The 16,805-nt window shown below is 33.7% G+C and overlaps 1 protein-coding gene across 2 annotated transcripts in view; it reads right to left on the reverse strand.

Annotated features, from left to right (window-relative positions):
* The window catches only part of LOC114328178 (uncharacterized), an 86,322-nt gene extending 69,891 nt beyond the window's left edge, over positions 1–16,431 (reverse strand). Inside the window, exon 1 of one of the 2 annotated variants that reach the window (XM_028276958.2) lies at positions 16,268–16,431. In XM_028276958.2, coding sequence (XP_028132759.1) covers positions 16,268–16,279 — 12 coding nt within the window. In that variant the 5' untranslated portion in view covers positions 16,280–16,431. The remainder of the gene's footprint in view (positions 1–16,267) is intronic. The other variant, XM_050653384.1, reaches the window with a different exon arrangement.
* Between the last annotated feature and the right edge of the window lie 374 nt (positions 16,432–16,805).

Here is a 16,805-nt window from a genome sequence, read left to right on the forward strand (position 1 = left end):
AATCTTTGACGAGGTAAAAGAAGAACCTGATATACTTGAAAATGAAGTAAGACTAGCGATCATTTAGCTCAAATATAATAAAGCACCAGGTCCAGATACGATAACAGCAGAAATACTCAAAGCCACAGAAGAAACTGGCGTAAAATTACTTCATCGACTCTGTAACCAAATATGGCATTCTAAACAATGGCCTAAAGACTGGACAAAATCTACAATAACAACAATTCATAAAAAAGGCAGCTTCCATAAATGCGACAATTATAGAACTATTTCTCTTATATCACATGCCATTAAAATTAAAATAATGCAACATATATAATCAATGAGAGAATAAAAACATTCTTTCAAAGAGAAATTCCACAAGAGCAAACTGGATTTACCAAAAGTAGAGGTACTCGAGAACACCTGTTGAATATAAGACAGATAATCGAAAAATCTAGGGAATTCAATATTCCACTGTACATATGCTTTATAGATTATCGTAAGGCGTTGGACAAGGTCAAGTAGAGACACTTATGGCGAATACTAAATATTACATGCGAGTAAGGGCCAAAATAAAGATGAAATTAGTCAAAGACAAAAACCGGAAAGTAAACACAAGAAGAAGATACAATGTCGAAGCTCTTAAACAATAAAACACAAGAATCGAATTCACAAAAAGACTGAAATTAAACTGAACAGCACTGTCCCAACATGAGGAAACAGTGGAAGAAATATGGAAGAACTTCAAAGACATTATGCAAAAACTGCAAACGAAATTATAGGGATGAAAAAAAGAGAAAAGAAATGGATAACCGGAGACACATTGTACTCCAGGGAAATATATCAAAAATATACGTTCGGAACACTTGACCGGCCAGGTTTCAAATGGATTTTTTGGACACTATAAATATACCTATTACATTATAAATACAAAAATGTCCGTTACAGTCTGTCAAAAATGGCAGTTTTTTCGTTTAAATCGCTACAGGTAAAAACAAGTAATTAAATATTTTATATCAGATAGAGTATTCATTTTTAGTAGATGAACAAAGGTTTAAAATGGCAGTTTTTGAATTTTCGTACGATTATTTGTTGCTTCGGAAATTACAAAATAAAACTTAAATTTCGAAAATAAAAAATTTGCTATAATTTTTGCAAAAATAAATTTAAGACTGATATTACATGAAATATTGGGTCAAACAGTCCAGGGCCGGACTGGCTCATAAAAAAGGCGCCAGCCCAAATTATAAAAAAGGCGCCAGCCCAAATTCTAAAAAAAGGTGCCAACCTAATATCTAGCCAGACCTCCCTCTTAAGCTTTGGCATCAAACTTTTTTGAAATCCTAATGCGTGTAAAGTAAATCAATATTACTAATTTTAATTTAAATCCATAAAATGATTTGCTATTTTTATTGAGAATAGTAAATTATTTTAAGATTCCAAAAAAATATAGCTTCAGTTTCCCAGTATCCGTTTTACTCTGCTACACTCTTTGATACTCTTTGAAGACTCCAAAACAATTTTCGAAAAGTGTGAGTAATTTTCACTTGCTACTATTGGTTCAAAAACATTTAACAAAAAATCATGATGATTTGTGTTCAATAGAAATCACCTTTTGAATTTTTTCAAATTTTTTACTAAATTCCATATAGCATAAGAGTAAACCTCGACAAAAAATCCGCAACCACACACGGTGTCAGGCGATCCGTGCCTAAGTGGTGAATGGCCTAACGTCAGACGGTCGCAAACGGAGCTCTCGGAGAACTGGTGAAACTCCTTTGTAATTCAAGCCTTAGCGTTGGCAAGGGCGCACTGCCTCGCCAGACAGTATAATTCGCCCCTACTCGTGGGAACTATATGGATAAGTATTTAATCATGCAGGAAAAAGGTAAACAACAAAACGAAGGGATAATGGAGCGAGTCACTAGTGATGGTGCAGCTGGAACAAGCTATAAATGAGATGAGATGATAAGGTGTTCATTGCAGTAAAGGGAACACAAGGAAAGTACTCAGCGAAGAGGAAGGAGGAGACTATGATCTTCGGAAGAAGATCTGTTGGAAGATCTCCAGTCAAGGGTAACGACCTGATCAAGACGGATCTTCCACAGGAGACAACCTTGCAAAGGAGCTCCTCACTTGGGGAGAAAACACCTAGAAACTTAGAGAGAAGGAGGAGAGCTCGGACATAACGGCCATGGTAAGAGCAATCGAGAAACTTACCAGCGTTACAAATAATTTAGTGAAACTAATGTCCGACCAAACAAACATTAAGGTCGAGATCAAGAATGAGGTACAAAACCTTAAGAGAGTCACCGAAGCCATGGAGGTTACTTTCAGACAAGTCGCCCTCGGCAGCATTAAGAAACGAAATAGAATAGTGTAGAAAACCGGTGAGGAAAACAACGACTAGGGAGACTGTACGAGTGTCCACACAGATGGATTTCGAGGAGTTCTTCCCCGAAAATCTTAGTGAAGGAGAGATACAAATGATCGCCACGGTCCTAAACTCGGGGGAAAGGGGCTTTGAAAAAATAAAGGACATTATAAAGTCGAATTGGAAGAGGATCACTATAAAGTCGCTAAACCGGGGAGAGGGAATAAACTTGCAGGCGACTTAGTAGTGGTCATGGAACATGGACTATTCGGTGAGGAAGAAAGGTTCCACGAACTGATAAGGGAAAAGCATGAACTGGGAATATGTGCAGGAGGTGCAAACACACCAGTAGAGGTGCACTATGACTACAATTACAAGGAAGAGTCAGAAGGAAGAGAACCGAGGAAACCATCAAAACTATTTTCATGGTCCCCCGTAGAGAATAGGGTGACGGAAATGGACGGGGACAAGAGAATACTGGCAATTATTTATAAATTGAGGGAAGACATGGAGACCAGAGAGGCATACCTAAGAGTAGTGGGGGCTACAGAGGTAGCAACCTCAGGAAGCTCCTGAAACTCACCTTTATGGGTGTGAACCTCCACCTCGCGCTGGAGGAGTATAAACTCGGGGAAAGGAGAGTGGAGGCGTAGAAGGTGATCGTGAAGGGAGGCAGAAAATCCTACGTCGAGTTGCTCAAGCAAATCAAGGGTAGCGTAGACGCAAGGAAGAAGGGGATTAGCGTTAAAAGTTCTAAAGGAGGCATAAGAGGGGACCTCATCCTCGAAGTGACAGGGAAATAACAGACCGAGCGCCTGAAGAAGACTATCGTGACCCGCACGGAGAGAAATGCAGTAGAGGTTGTCCAGGGCTATCAAGTCCAGGTGTACCTATTGATATAGACGGAGGAGTTCCAAGGTAGAAATCCTGAGACAAGTTCGGAGGTATACCGGCAGCAGGGAGCCTGACGACTTCAAACTCGTCTGTATAAGGGAAATAAAGAACACAAACGTCACGGTTGAACTGACACGTATCGCAGCCAAGAAGGCACTGGAAAGAGAACAAATACTTATTGGCTGGAACTCATGCAAGATACGAGAGAGACTGCGTGTCCAGGGGTGCTTTAGATGCCTGCAGTTCAGGCATAGTAAAACGGACTGCAAGAGAGAAAACAGGGAGGACTCCTACTACAGATGTGGTAAGGAGGGGGCACCAGTCACGAGAGTGCAATAGTGAGACGACTTTTTTTCTTACTTTTAAAGAATCCGGTCACAGTGCCGACAGCTTACAGTGCCCGGAGTGTAAAAAACTGATCCTGGAAAAGCGGGGCCTCAAGAGACACCCTGCCACAAGCGATGAGAAAAGGGTGGGTGAAAACACCTAGAACCAGGAATCAGACAGCGTATGGGTAAGTAAGTTAGAAAGATAAGAACCATCTAATACGCAGTTTCTTTAAATAAATGTGGGAAGGGTGAGGGCCGCTCACGACGTTGCAGAGGCACTCGCATGAAGGGAAGGTATGACATTTGGTCTTTCGACAGATAATCGTTAAAGATATGAGATCTGACGTGACCGTATACGTGGTGAACCGAGGTATTGGAATCACCAGAGACTCTGTTAAGAATGTTAATAAGTATGTTAAGGCATAAGTTGTAGACCGGCTGGCGTACAATTGTTATGTTTCACCAAACGTCCCGCTTCGAGAGGGGAATACCTATCAGAATGGATCCACGCCATGGCGCTTACCGTGCTAAATGACGGTAAGCCACTTACGTTTGTAAGAAGTAATAGTGAATCCTTTCTGGACCTCTCGCTGGTTTCAACATCACTTCTAAACAGTGTCATAATCTGGACTGGTTTGGAAGAACAATCGCTGAGCTTCCATAAGTATGTGAGTTTTGAACTAACGAGCAAAAAAGAAGCAACGGAAAATGAAGATAGCGATCTAAAAAGATTTTCAAATCAGGAAGCTTTTGTGGATGTTCTTGGCTTGATTGGTCCGATATGAGAGGATGAGAAGGAGTTGATCGATAGATCAGGTGTCAGATAACCAAATAGCTTAGATGCGACGCGTAGTGCTTTCGCGTATACATATTCGTTATTTGATACACAGCGGAAATTGATACCCACGAAAGGTGCCCCAATCGTAAAAATGGTCTTCGTGGGCGCCGCTCGTTGCATCTAAGCTATTTTTTATAATAGAAACAGCGGAAATTGATACCCACGAAAGGCGACCGAATCATAAAAATAGTTTTCGAGGGCGTCGCGCGTCGCATCTAAGCTACTTATTATAATATTTAGAAACAGGGGATATTGACCCTACGAAAGACGCCTGAATCGTAAAATGGTCTTTGAGGGCGCTGCGCGTCGCATCTAAGCTATTTGATTATCTGATACCTGATACAAGTTGTATTTTATTGTACCCACTGGCTTCATTATTTAGGAGTTTGGGACACAACAATCCTGCATGTCTAATGTAGTTTTGGAGCACTGAAAACCACACCTGTATATTTTAGTCCAATTTTGGAATGCAACACTCTTTGTATCAGGTATCAGATACTCAAATAGGTTAGATGCGACGCGCAGCGCCCTCGAAGCTCATTTTTAGATTTGGGCGCCTTCTATAGGTATAAATATCCGTTATTTGATAAACAGTGGAAATTGATACCCACGAAAGGTGCATCAATCGTAAAAATGGTCTTCGAGGGCGCCTGTTTGTTGCATCTAAGCTTTTTTTATGATAGAAACAGCGGAAATTGATACCCACGATAGGCGCCCGAATCACAAACATAGTTTTCGAGGGCGCCGCGCATCTAAGCTATTTATTACAATAGAAACAGAGGATATTGAACCTACGAAAGGCGCCCGAATAGTAAAAATGGTCTTCGAGGGCGCCGCTTATCGTATCTAAGCTATTTGATTATCTGATATCTGATATTTTGTTGTACCCACTGGCTTTATTATGTAGGTTTATGGTGCGCCTTCGGTGCCAAACGGCGAAATCAGAAGCAAATAAAAACATTTTTTAGGGGAATGATAGTTGCATCATTTTTGTGTAAAGGTTCAAAAAACTTTTTTTTCAGCGTGTAATTTTTTTAATGGATAGACACTAACCAAGGCAAAAGGCGCACCGGCCCGCGGGCCGGTGGGCCGGCGGCCCAGTCCGGGCCTGAAACAGTCCATGTCCAGTCCAGATAATACACAAAAAATTTCAAGGCGATTCGTCAATTAGTTTACATTTTATTCAATTTGTTTATAAAAAAAAGCCTTTTCTTTGCAATGATGAAGCATGCTTTTCTTCATAAAATAATAATGATATACCCTATTCTACGAACATACGCCTGTTTTGGGTTACTTCGGCAACGAATATTTTACTGTGCAAAATAAGAAGAACGAAAGTAAATTGCAAATTACATTGTTGTTTATTGGAATAATTATTGGCGCCATTTACTTTCGTACTTCTTATGTTGCACAGTAAAATATTCGTTGTCGAAGTAATCCAAAACAGGCGTATGTTCGTGGAATGACCCATACAGCAATTTTGTGGAAACCACATGAAAACAGAATTCTTATGTTTTCAAAGTTTTCAAAAAAAATAAGAAAAAGTCATTTTTATCATTCCGAAAATATTTTAGTAAAATAGTCATTTTTGGGTTATAAACAATTTGAATAACTTTGTTAGTATTGACTGCAAACTAAATTAATCGACTTAGGGATGCTAAAGACTACCGGTTATAACCTAAAACCGGTTTTTTTAATTCGAAACAACCGGTTTTACCGGTTGTTTTTTGTCCCGGTTATAACCGGTTTTTTCTTTTTAAAGTAATTACCGGTGAAAAACCGAATAAGTTACCTGTGGAAAAAAAATTTATTTAGAGAAAAATGAAGAAATTTCTATCTATTTTCGATCTCAATCATATGTATTATAAATAATATGCGAAGTAATTAACCCAAACAAAACAACCATAATTCAACTTTTATTTACTAATAGAGAACTGGACGAAAGTGTGACATCAGCTTTTATGAAACAATTTTGGGAATAGTTATTTTTAGATTTAGATGATAATATATTTACATAAAAAAGTAAGTGATCTGCTTGAAATTGATATTCCAACCATCATTTAAAAAATTGTTTATACTTGAGTACTTGAGACTTGAGACTCTTGTTTGCAAGAAATTTGAATACCGAAAACCGATTAGGAACCACCATTATGTAATTTTTAAACAATAAATAATTCTTAGGATATAAAAGGTATGTATTATACGAACGTATTAAAAAATATTACCTACTGAAATTTTTTGATGGCAATAGAGAAGTAAATAATGAATTGGTTTATCGAATTTATTTTTAAGTAAAATATAAGTCATTTGGATATATTTTTAAACTTGATAGATCCAAGGGACATTTCGGTAGATCGATAGGATCATCACTTTTGGGAATATCCCAATTATTGACAACGCAATATACGCCGATGCCGTCTACAACGAGCGACGAATCAGAGATTGGGGTACTTTCGCCCATTTTTAGGGTAATTTGAAAGCGCCTGGGAAAATTTTTATAGGTTGAATTGGTTGGGGAATTTTTCGGGAGGAAAATTGAGCAAACTAAAGTGCAATATAAATGTAACATTATAACCTATTGAGTATTTGCTTTTGATTAAAAAAACGAAAACCGGTTTTTGGGACAACCGGGTTTTTGACCGGTTATAACCGTCAGGTTAAACCGTAAGTAAAAAAAACGGTATAACCGAAAACCGGTTTTTTGTTCAACAACCGCCATCCCTAGACTTTAAGATTTAAAAGGCTGGTACTTTTACATTATTATTGTATTATCGGTTTATAACGTTCTCCGTCTTCCGATACACGTTCGCCACTCCTCTCCGTCCGCACATTGATCTACTTTCAGACCTCTTTCATCCATGGCTTTGTTTATTCCTGCCTGTCAACTTTTCCTCGGTCTACCTCTTCTTCTTCTACCTTGCGGTTTCTAGTTTTGCACTTGTTTTGTGATTCTGTCTTCATACATTCTTTGTACGTGACCAAACCATCGTAGTTGTATTTCGTTGATTTCCTCATTTATTGTATATGTGACCTTCATTATTTCTCGTATCCGTTCATTGGTGACATGTTCTCTTCTTGATCTTCCTGCAGCTCTTCTCCAGAAGTCCATTTCGGTGCCATCTAACATTCGTTTTGATTTTTCCTTCATATGCCATACTTCTCAGCTCTATGTTATAATGTTTTTCACTACGGCGTTATAGATCTTTTTCTTGTTTTGGTTGTTTATCTGCTTGTCCCAGAGTACTGAGTTTAGGAGCCGAATTGCTTTCCTGCCCTGAGTATTTCGTTCTTTAATGGCTCCGTCCAGTGTTCCATCATTCGTGATTTTTATACCCAGGTATTTATATTCGTAACATTTACTGATTGTTTCTCCTCCTTCTATAGTCGAGGTAGTGAAGCATTTTGGCTCGCAATTTTTTCGTCCAACATGGATTTACTTGAAATTTTCACAGGGAATAATCCAAGAATCATTTTCTATATCATACCGCTGTACGCTAAAAGCTTGGGGTGGTTGCCACCCTATCTCGGGGACGGGAATTTTTTATTGCATTTTAACCATGTAAATCGATGTAAAAAGTAATTCTAAGAAAAAAATGTTTTTTAAATTTTCTTCGTAAAACTAATATTTTTCGAGTTATTCGCGCATGAAAGTAACAGTTTTTCGACGAAAAAATCGTCTTTTTTAGAGGGTTTTTTGAGAATACCTCGAAAAATATGCATTTAATAAAAAAAACTGTAGATATCAAAAATGTATCTTTAGTAACACAAATTAAATTAAACTTAAATAATCTTTTTTCAAGTATACTGTTAGACCTTTCAAAAAAAGCATGAAAAGCATGAAAATGAAGCATGAAAATTAAGCGACTATTATTATTTATTTTCCTCTAGCATGAAAATTAAGCGACTTATGATCAAAACAGTCGGTACCTGCTATTCTCTATGAAAAAATCAGTGAAAACAACCCCCTAACTACCCTACTAATTAAAAATTGGTCTTCACCTTTCTGTAATTCCCTTTATATTCGTATTATCAATACACCCAAGAAGTTTGACCTATTTAAAAGGCCTAATTTTAGAAAAATTGGAGTTACGAATACTGGAGATACGAAAAAAATTATGGACTACTAAATTGTAGCTTATTATTTATTAAGTAAAATTCCCTTCTGCATAGATTTTCATTACAGTGAACAGTTAGCGAGATACTATAGCTATTTAAAACCTCTATTTTCGAGCAAACACCCCCTTATTCTTTTAAACCCACCCCAATTAAAAACTAAGGGCTCTTACAGAATTTAGTTTTCACAGTCTTATAACCCTTTAAAAATCCTACAAAATTATTTTTGAGAAAACTTTTTATCGCCAAAACTGAAGGAGCTATGTTTAGAAAACCAATATTTTTTTGAAAAATTGGAATAGTCCACTTACGGATCATTTTCAATGTATGTATAATACCATAGAACCGGTTCGTATACTAGAAGATGACTAAAAAACTATTTGTATTTGTATTTGTACATATTTGTAAATTCATATTTTTGTGTAAATAAATGTTTTTGTAATTCTTTAATTCTACTTTTTTTTCTGTATAGATCTATTAAATTATCTACTTATACTTAAAAATTGTGATGTTATTAAGGGTGGTTTTTAAGGGTTGAAATATTATGATATTTTATCCTAAAGTATAAAACAATCATTATTTAACAAATCAAAACCAAATTTTACCCATATTAAAATTTACAATGTTTTTATATAATTTTTGTTAATAAGGGGTAGGTTACACCCCTAAAATAATCAACGCCCTTAAGCATGATATAGAATATGAAGTACAGGGTGAGCTGATCCTAATCCCAAATTTTTATGTAAATCGATGCAAGCCGAAATGATTCTTTTAGGATAAGTAAATTTTTTATATATAGCTCCAAAAAGGGTGGTTTTAAGGGTTGAAATATTATGATAGTATATCTTAAAGCATAAAACAATCATTATGTATCCAATAAAAACCAAATGTTGACAATATTAAAGTTTAAAATGTTGTTTTATAATTTTTTACAATTAGGGGTAGTTTTCACTTTTCACATTTCTATGTTAATATTTGTATTCTCCATTGCCTCCCATAACTTTACCAAAGGTACACTATCGTATGCCTTTCTCAGATCAATATAATATACGAAATAAATCTCTTGGTTAATCGCTGTTTTCTTTTCCATGACTTGTGCGATTGCAAAATGGTGATCAATTGTAAATCTTCCGGCTCTAAATCCTGCTTGATCTTCTGCTTCCATTTCCTTGCATTCGTCTTCTATTCGGTTTTGTAAGATCCTTCCGTATATTTTGCTGATTGTTGGTGTAACGGAAATACCCCTGTAGTTATCACATTGTTTTCGATGTGTACTTTTAGATAAATGTTAAAAAAAATTTTTACCTTGGTTAATTACGGTCAAAGTTAGCCATTTTTTTTTTATTTAATTCACAGCTAGTTTGTTCATAACAATTAAGAAACCTAACTATCGCTATTTTGAAGTTCAAGGTATGTATATAGTTTATGTGTAAAAGTTTGAGTAAACTTGAACATAGTGGTTAATATATCTTTAAAAATAACGTGGCTAACTTTGCTCGTAATTAACCTAGGCGAAAGGTTTTTTTTTGAAAATTCGTGTAAAAATATCAGCTTTTCAAATCCCAACGCAGATTTAGTCAATATGTTAATACGGTTATTCAAATTGTTTATAAGCCAAAAATGATTCTACTTTCGGAGAATGTTTTCAGAATGGTAAAAATGACTTCTTATTGATTTTTTAAATAAGTTGAAAATATAAGTATTCTTCTTTCTTGTGGTTTTCACAGAATTGCTGTATCATTATTATTTTCTGAACAACAACATTGCAAAAAAAGCTCTTTTCATCGAATGAAATTTAAACTAATTGACAAATAGTCTGGAAATTTTTTGTGCATTATGTGGACTGTTTGACTCAACATTTCATGCAATATCAAAGTCTTAAGTTCATTTTTGCAAAAGTTATAGCAATTTTTTATTTTCGAAATTTAGTTTTATTTTGCAATTTACCAAGTAACAAATAATCGAATCAAAATTCAAAAACTTCCATTTTAAACCTTTGCTTATCTACTAAAAGATGAATAATCTAAATAAGATATTTAATTACCTTATTTTTACCTGTAGCGATTTAAACGAAAAAACTGTCATATTTGACTCTTATTTGTTAATAACTAAAATTCTCGTCCGAACTGTGACGGGCATTGTTGTATTTATAATGTAATAGGTATAACTAACTAAGAGAAGAAAGAAAGAAACTTAAAGAAGAAATGTTACAAAAAAAAGCAACCGAAGAAGGAAAAGCAGTAGAAAGGAAATACAAAGAAAAAATATAGCGGTTAAAAAGCAACCCAGAAAAGACAAGATACTATGTAAATCATATGGTAAAAATGTCAGAAAAAGCTGCGCAAGAAAACGACCTGAAAATACAGTACAATATCATCCGAAATTTGACAGGGAAAACACTAAACATTAATAAACAAATCAAAGATAAACAAGGAAATATAATTACATCAGAACATAAAATAATACAAAGATGAAAAGAACATTGCGAAGAAATATACTCCAAACATCAGATATAAACGAAGATAATGTAATACAGGAAATAAACAATAGAACAGTTGAAATTACGAAAGAAGAAATACAAAACACACTGAATCAACTAAAAAATGGCAAAGCCGCTGAAAGCTACAACCTACCGATAGATTTAATAAAGGCGGACGCAAACGAATCAATAGAAATATTACACAAACTCTTTAACAAGATATGGGCCGACCAGGAGCTTCCACAGAAATGGAACGAGGGTGTAACCATTAAGATACCAAAAAAGGGCGATTTAAATAAATGCTAGAATTGGCGAGCAATAACACTGCTAAGTGCCACATTCAAAATAATGTCAAATATCATATTGAATAGACTGAAGCCAGAACTAGACAAGAAACTAAGACTAAGAAACAACCAAAAAGGTTTTCGCGCAAAACGCTCCACTATCGACCACATTTGTACTCTATCTGTACCTCTGTATCTTGTACCTGTACCGCTGTATCTCTTGTACTCTATAATTATCTTGGAACAAGCTAGTGAATGGCAAAAAAATATAAACAGTTTACTTTGACTTTGACGATAGTAGGCCTTCGATAGTATAAACAGAGAACAAATGTGGAAGATTCTAAAACTATATGGACTACCGATAAAATACATCAACTTAATCAGACTATTTTACAAGAAATATAGAGCCAGAGTAGAACATGCGGGAAAAATGGTAGTATGTAGATATAGCTATACAAAGCGAAGTTAAACAAGAATGTGTGCTATCCCCGACATAATAACGGACTGGATCATGCAGAAAGTAAGCGATAATAAAACAGGTATTAGATGGAAATTGCATAACTAGTTGGAGGATTTGTAGTTCGCAGATGACATTTGTCCCCTAACCGAACATAGCAGCTATAAGCAAAAATAGATCGACACGCTTGCAAAATACTCCAAGGTAATGGGCCTGAAGATAAAGACAAAAAAACAAAACTTAAAAAAACAGTAACCGATAAACTAAAATTTAAATACAAGTAAGAAAAATACGGAAGGTAGATAACTTTACATATCTGGGATCAATCATGGAAAAAAGGCGCTAGTAGATCAGATGTAGAAAAAAGGATAGTAAAGGCAAAATTTGCACTCATTATATAATTATATAATGCATTAAGGAAAATCTGGAACACACGCGATATATCAGAATTAACCAAAATCAAAATCTTTAACAGCTGTTTTAAGACTATATTGTTGTATGGCGCAGAATCTTAGAGACAGGAAGATACAACTAGCAAAAAATTACAAACCTTTATAAATAAATAGTTGACGAAAATCGTAAAAATATACTGGCCAGATAAAATAAAAAACATAGATCTACGGAGAAGAACAAAACAAGAGAAAATAACAGTCACGATTAAAAGAAGGAAATGAAAATGGATTATACATACTCTGAGGAAGGATCGAAATAATATAACCAAACAAGCACTCGAATACCAACCAGACGAAAGAAGAAGAAGAGGAAGACCTGATAATAGCTGGAGAAGAACTGTAACAAGAGATCATGAAAGAGTTTGCGTTGAGATGGAGAGAAGTCAAACAGAGAGCGAGAAACAGAGAGCAATGGAAAATACTTGTATAGCAAATTTCGAAAGAATAAAACAGAAAAGGATGCGCTGAGGAGAGAGAGAGAGAGAGAAAAAGAGAGAGAGAGACACACAGAGAGAGAGAGAGAAACAATACCGATTATTTATCAAAATAAAATTTAATAATAAACCTAACCTATCGAAAGGCTCATCAAACAATTACTAACTTTAAAAAATAAATATTTGTCAAGGGTATATAGTGGTATTGTTAAGTATATTACATTATAACTTATTCCATCGAATCTTCCGAGATCCATAATCTTCTTCCATCGAAATAAAATAGAAAATTAAAAGTTTAGAAAATACATTATCCATAACTACACCCAAGAAATAAGTTTTTCTAACCTGATTTAAGAGTATAAAAACGAAAACAAACAATTTACAGCAAATCCTTATCGTATATCCGAGCAAAACCACCTAGTTGGCAAAAGTTATAAATAGAATTTATCTGGGTTCTTCAAATAAATTCTCACATAAACACGACCAAGGTTAAAAATTTTACTTGATACCATAAGTACATTGTTGCCAGTATAACGGATGCCAAAGCGAGCGCTAACTGTATGAAATAAGTCTTGTTAATATACACGCTGTATATTGATCGGAAGTCACGAAGAGTCAAAACTATACAGAAGCCACGAGGGACGCAAATGCAATATATATATATATATATATATATATATATATATATATATATATATATATATATGTACATATATATATATATATATATATATATATATATATATATATATATATATACATATAAAAAAACAAGAAAAAACCGACAAATCCCGGATATGCAAAGAGCACAAAGAACAATGGAAAGATGAACAAAGAAGAACAAAGAAATAGCTCCCATACGACCTACTTATGGAGAAGTAACAAACAAATCAACAGAATGAAGCAACTATTTGCTACATAAGCATTTTTGTAAAATTATTTGCCTATAAGATCGAGGCCAAGTAAATCAATCGTAAGTGTTGAAAAAAATAATCGCTAATAACTTTGGTTACCATTTTTAGCATATTTTTAAAACAATATTTTCTAAAAACGATTTCCGGAGTGGAAATCAATAAGCAAAAACATTTTTTAAATGTAATTTTCATTACAGACAGTTTAGGGGAGTGCATATAAATTTTCACTTCGGAAAAAATCAAACAAGATAGAACTTTTTGTGATTTCATTAAGAAATGTTTAATAAACAACACATCAAAAAGTTCTACTCGAGAAGTGGGTGCTTAATTTTTATTAAACAAATGAACTGCGAAAATAGATGTTTTTTTAAATAACTCCGAAAATATAAATTTTGCCATTGAAAAATTCAGAAAATTTTACAAAAAAACCTTATATAAAAATTTTTCTAAAATTAAATCTGTAGCTTCTATAATTTTTTATTTATAACGCTAAGTCACCATTCTCACAAACATTGGCGCACTGTAAACTAGCGTACGGCGAAGTGCACGGTTGAGTTATTTTAATGTTATTCTTTAACTAATCGATCAAATAATACTTTACAAAATGAACATGAAAGAAGAATAATTAAACTATCTTAGAGTGATAATAAAAAGAAACAAAATGTATGGGCATAAGTACGGTGCTGGCTGAAAGTGAGACTTACATGAATTTTGTTCAAAAATTATTTAAAAATGTGTAACTAATACAATTTTTCTTATAAAACTCCCAATTTGCACGACTTACCTTTTAATCATCTTACTAAATGATTTTTCATTCAAAAAAAAACTTCAAAAATTTAATTCAAATTATACCACGTCTCAAAAAATGTAATTTATGAAAACTTCATAGTTTTACAGAATTAACACGACTTTAACACTGTATTACTCAATTTTCAACAGATCTATTACAGTTTTATACATAGGTGTTTTTTAAAGCTCAGGATGTAGTCTTTGAAATGCACTAAATTACTTTATTTTAGAAATTAAATAAACTATTTCTTTTTGAGAAAATTAAGAAAGATAACAAAAACGTAATACAAAAACCGAAAATTACCAGCTAAAAAAATGTTTATACAAAGTGATCAAATTTTTTTTCTGTAAAACTTATCTAAAATACATTTAATAATAAGCTTCAACAATAATAAATGTTCAACAAAAAAATTGGAACCTATTGATAACTTTTTTATTATCAGTCTTACGAAAAAAAGTTATTTTTTATAAAATACTCTGCATCGTATATTATCTAAGATGCAACCATCAAATATAAAATTTTATTAATTTTATACAAGGTATGTCAAAAAATATGAATTTCACTCAAGAGTAAAGTACCTTTCTATTTCACAATATCAAAAATTGTTATAAAGAAAAGTTGTTTGGAATTAAAAAATATGTTTCGGTGTTCAACTACATCCTTCTAATTAAAATATTGTGAATAATAAAGGCACTTTACTCCTAAGAAAAATTCATATTTTTTACATACCTCGTATAAAACTGGAAAAGTTTGATATCTGATGGTTTTATCATAGGTTTCAGACCAGGTAGAGCATTTTATAAGGAATAACTTTTTTCGTAAAATTGATAATAAAATAGTTACAATAATTGTAATAAAATGATAATTAGTATCCGTAATTTGAGAAAAAATTGAATTTTTTTTTTCGATTAGAATAATGTAATTGTATATTAAAACATAGTTTTTAGTTTCAAACAACTTTTCATAATAGCATTTTTTGATATTCTGGAATAAAAAGGTACTTTACTCGTTAAAGAAATTCATATTTTTAACGTAACTCGTATAAAATTGATAAAATTTGATATCTGGTGGTTGAGTTTTAGATTTTTGACTATCCAGAGTATTTTTTGAAGAATAACTTTTTTTCGTAAAATTGATAATAGAAAAGTGTTCCATGTGGTTCATAGCTACGCAAACATACTGTATAAGAGCTTCTGTATAAGAATTTTCAAATTGTAATGCAATATTCGGATTCAGCATAACCAATAACAAAATAGAAACATATTTGATCAAAGTAAAATGATGAATTCAACGATATTTTTAAAATTTTTTATACAAAACAATTGTTATTGTTTAAACAATTAGCGGCCAAATCTGCTAGTAGAACTTTTTACTTTAACATAAATATGTAAACTAACAAAAAAAGTTTTAGAAAAATAGAAGCTTGTTTGAATTCTTATAGTTGTACTTTAAATCAATATAAACATTGTTTAAAAGAAATGTTGGTGATAGTTTACAAAAAAACTAAAACTAATTGCAATTACGAATCACAAGAAACGACCAAGAGATTAAAAATGTAATTTTCACCATTGCATTTACCAGTTCCTTTGTCTGCAGTGTTTAAATGACATTTACATAACATTAAACTGAAAATTATAATTTCCCATTATTTGCTCCCTATTTTGCACGTAATAAACCATAATCAAAGAATCAATAATGTTTAAATTACAGTTTAAATTACCTACAAACCATACATTGTCTGTTTATTAAAAAATCGAACTGACATTTTAGCCGTAATATCGCACTGACCTCAAACTTGCACGATTATCCAACGGATGTTGTAACATGGCATACTCCTCCCAATGATTTTCTGATCTATCATCGGTTATAGTGCATTTCTGGCACGATAGGTCGTAATAAAATTCTTAAGTTGAAAAGGATTACTTACCAGTAAATGCATTTTCTACACTTCTACTGACTTTCGATTCAGTTAGCTAGCTCTCGAACGCTGTTGTTAGAATTGACCTTTACATTTTAAAAGTATGTGGGTACCCCGCCCTGTTTTTATTTGAATCTATAACTAGATTATAGCGTTGCATTTATGAAACAGGTAGTTTGAAAGGTTTTTGGGTGTTGACAGATATTGCGGATCCTTGAAATTATACATGCGTACAAATACCATTGATAAACGCATTTTTTATTGACGATTTTCAAGAGTAGTTTATGATCATCAGATTTCGCATCTCCTAAGTATAACATTCTTAGCAGTCATTTGATAAAATTAGTTGATTTTTTTGTGGCTATCAAATCTGGTGTGCTCATTTTGGAAGGTGTCTAAAGGCGAAACCAGACGGGCCACTCTGCAGCGCTACTCTGTGGATCCACATAGTGGCTGAAACAGGTGATTTTCTAGCGCCGGCGACTACGCTGTGAAGTGGATAATTTGGAAGGGTGCGGCGTTTAATGTTAGGGCCAAACCCGACGGG

The sequence above is a fragment of the Diabrotica virgifera genome, chromosome 6, assembly GCF_917563875.1.
Source record: "Diabrotica virgifera virgifera chromosome 6, PGI_DIABVI_V3a".
Classification (NCBI taxonomy): Eukaryota; Metazoa; Arthropoda; class Insecta; order Coleoptera; family Chrysomelidae; genus Diabrotica; species Diabrotica virgifera.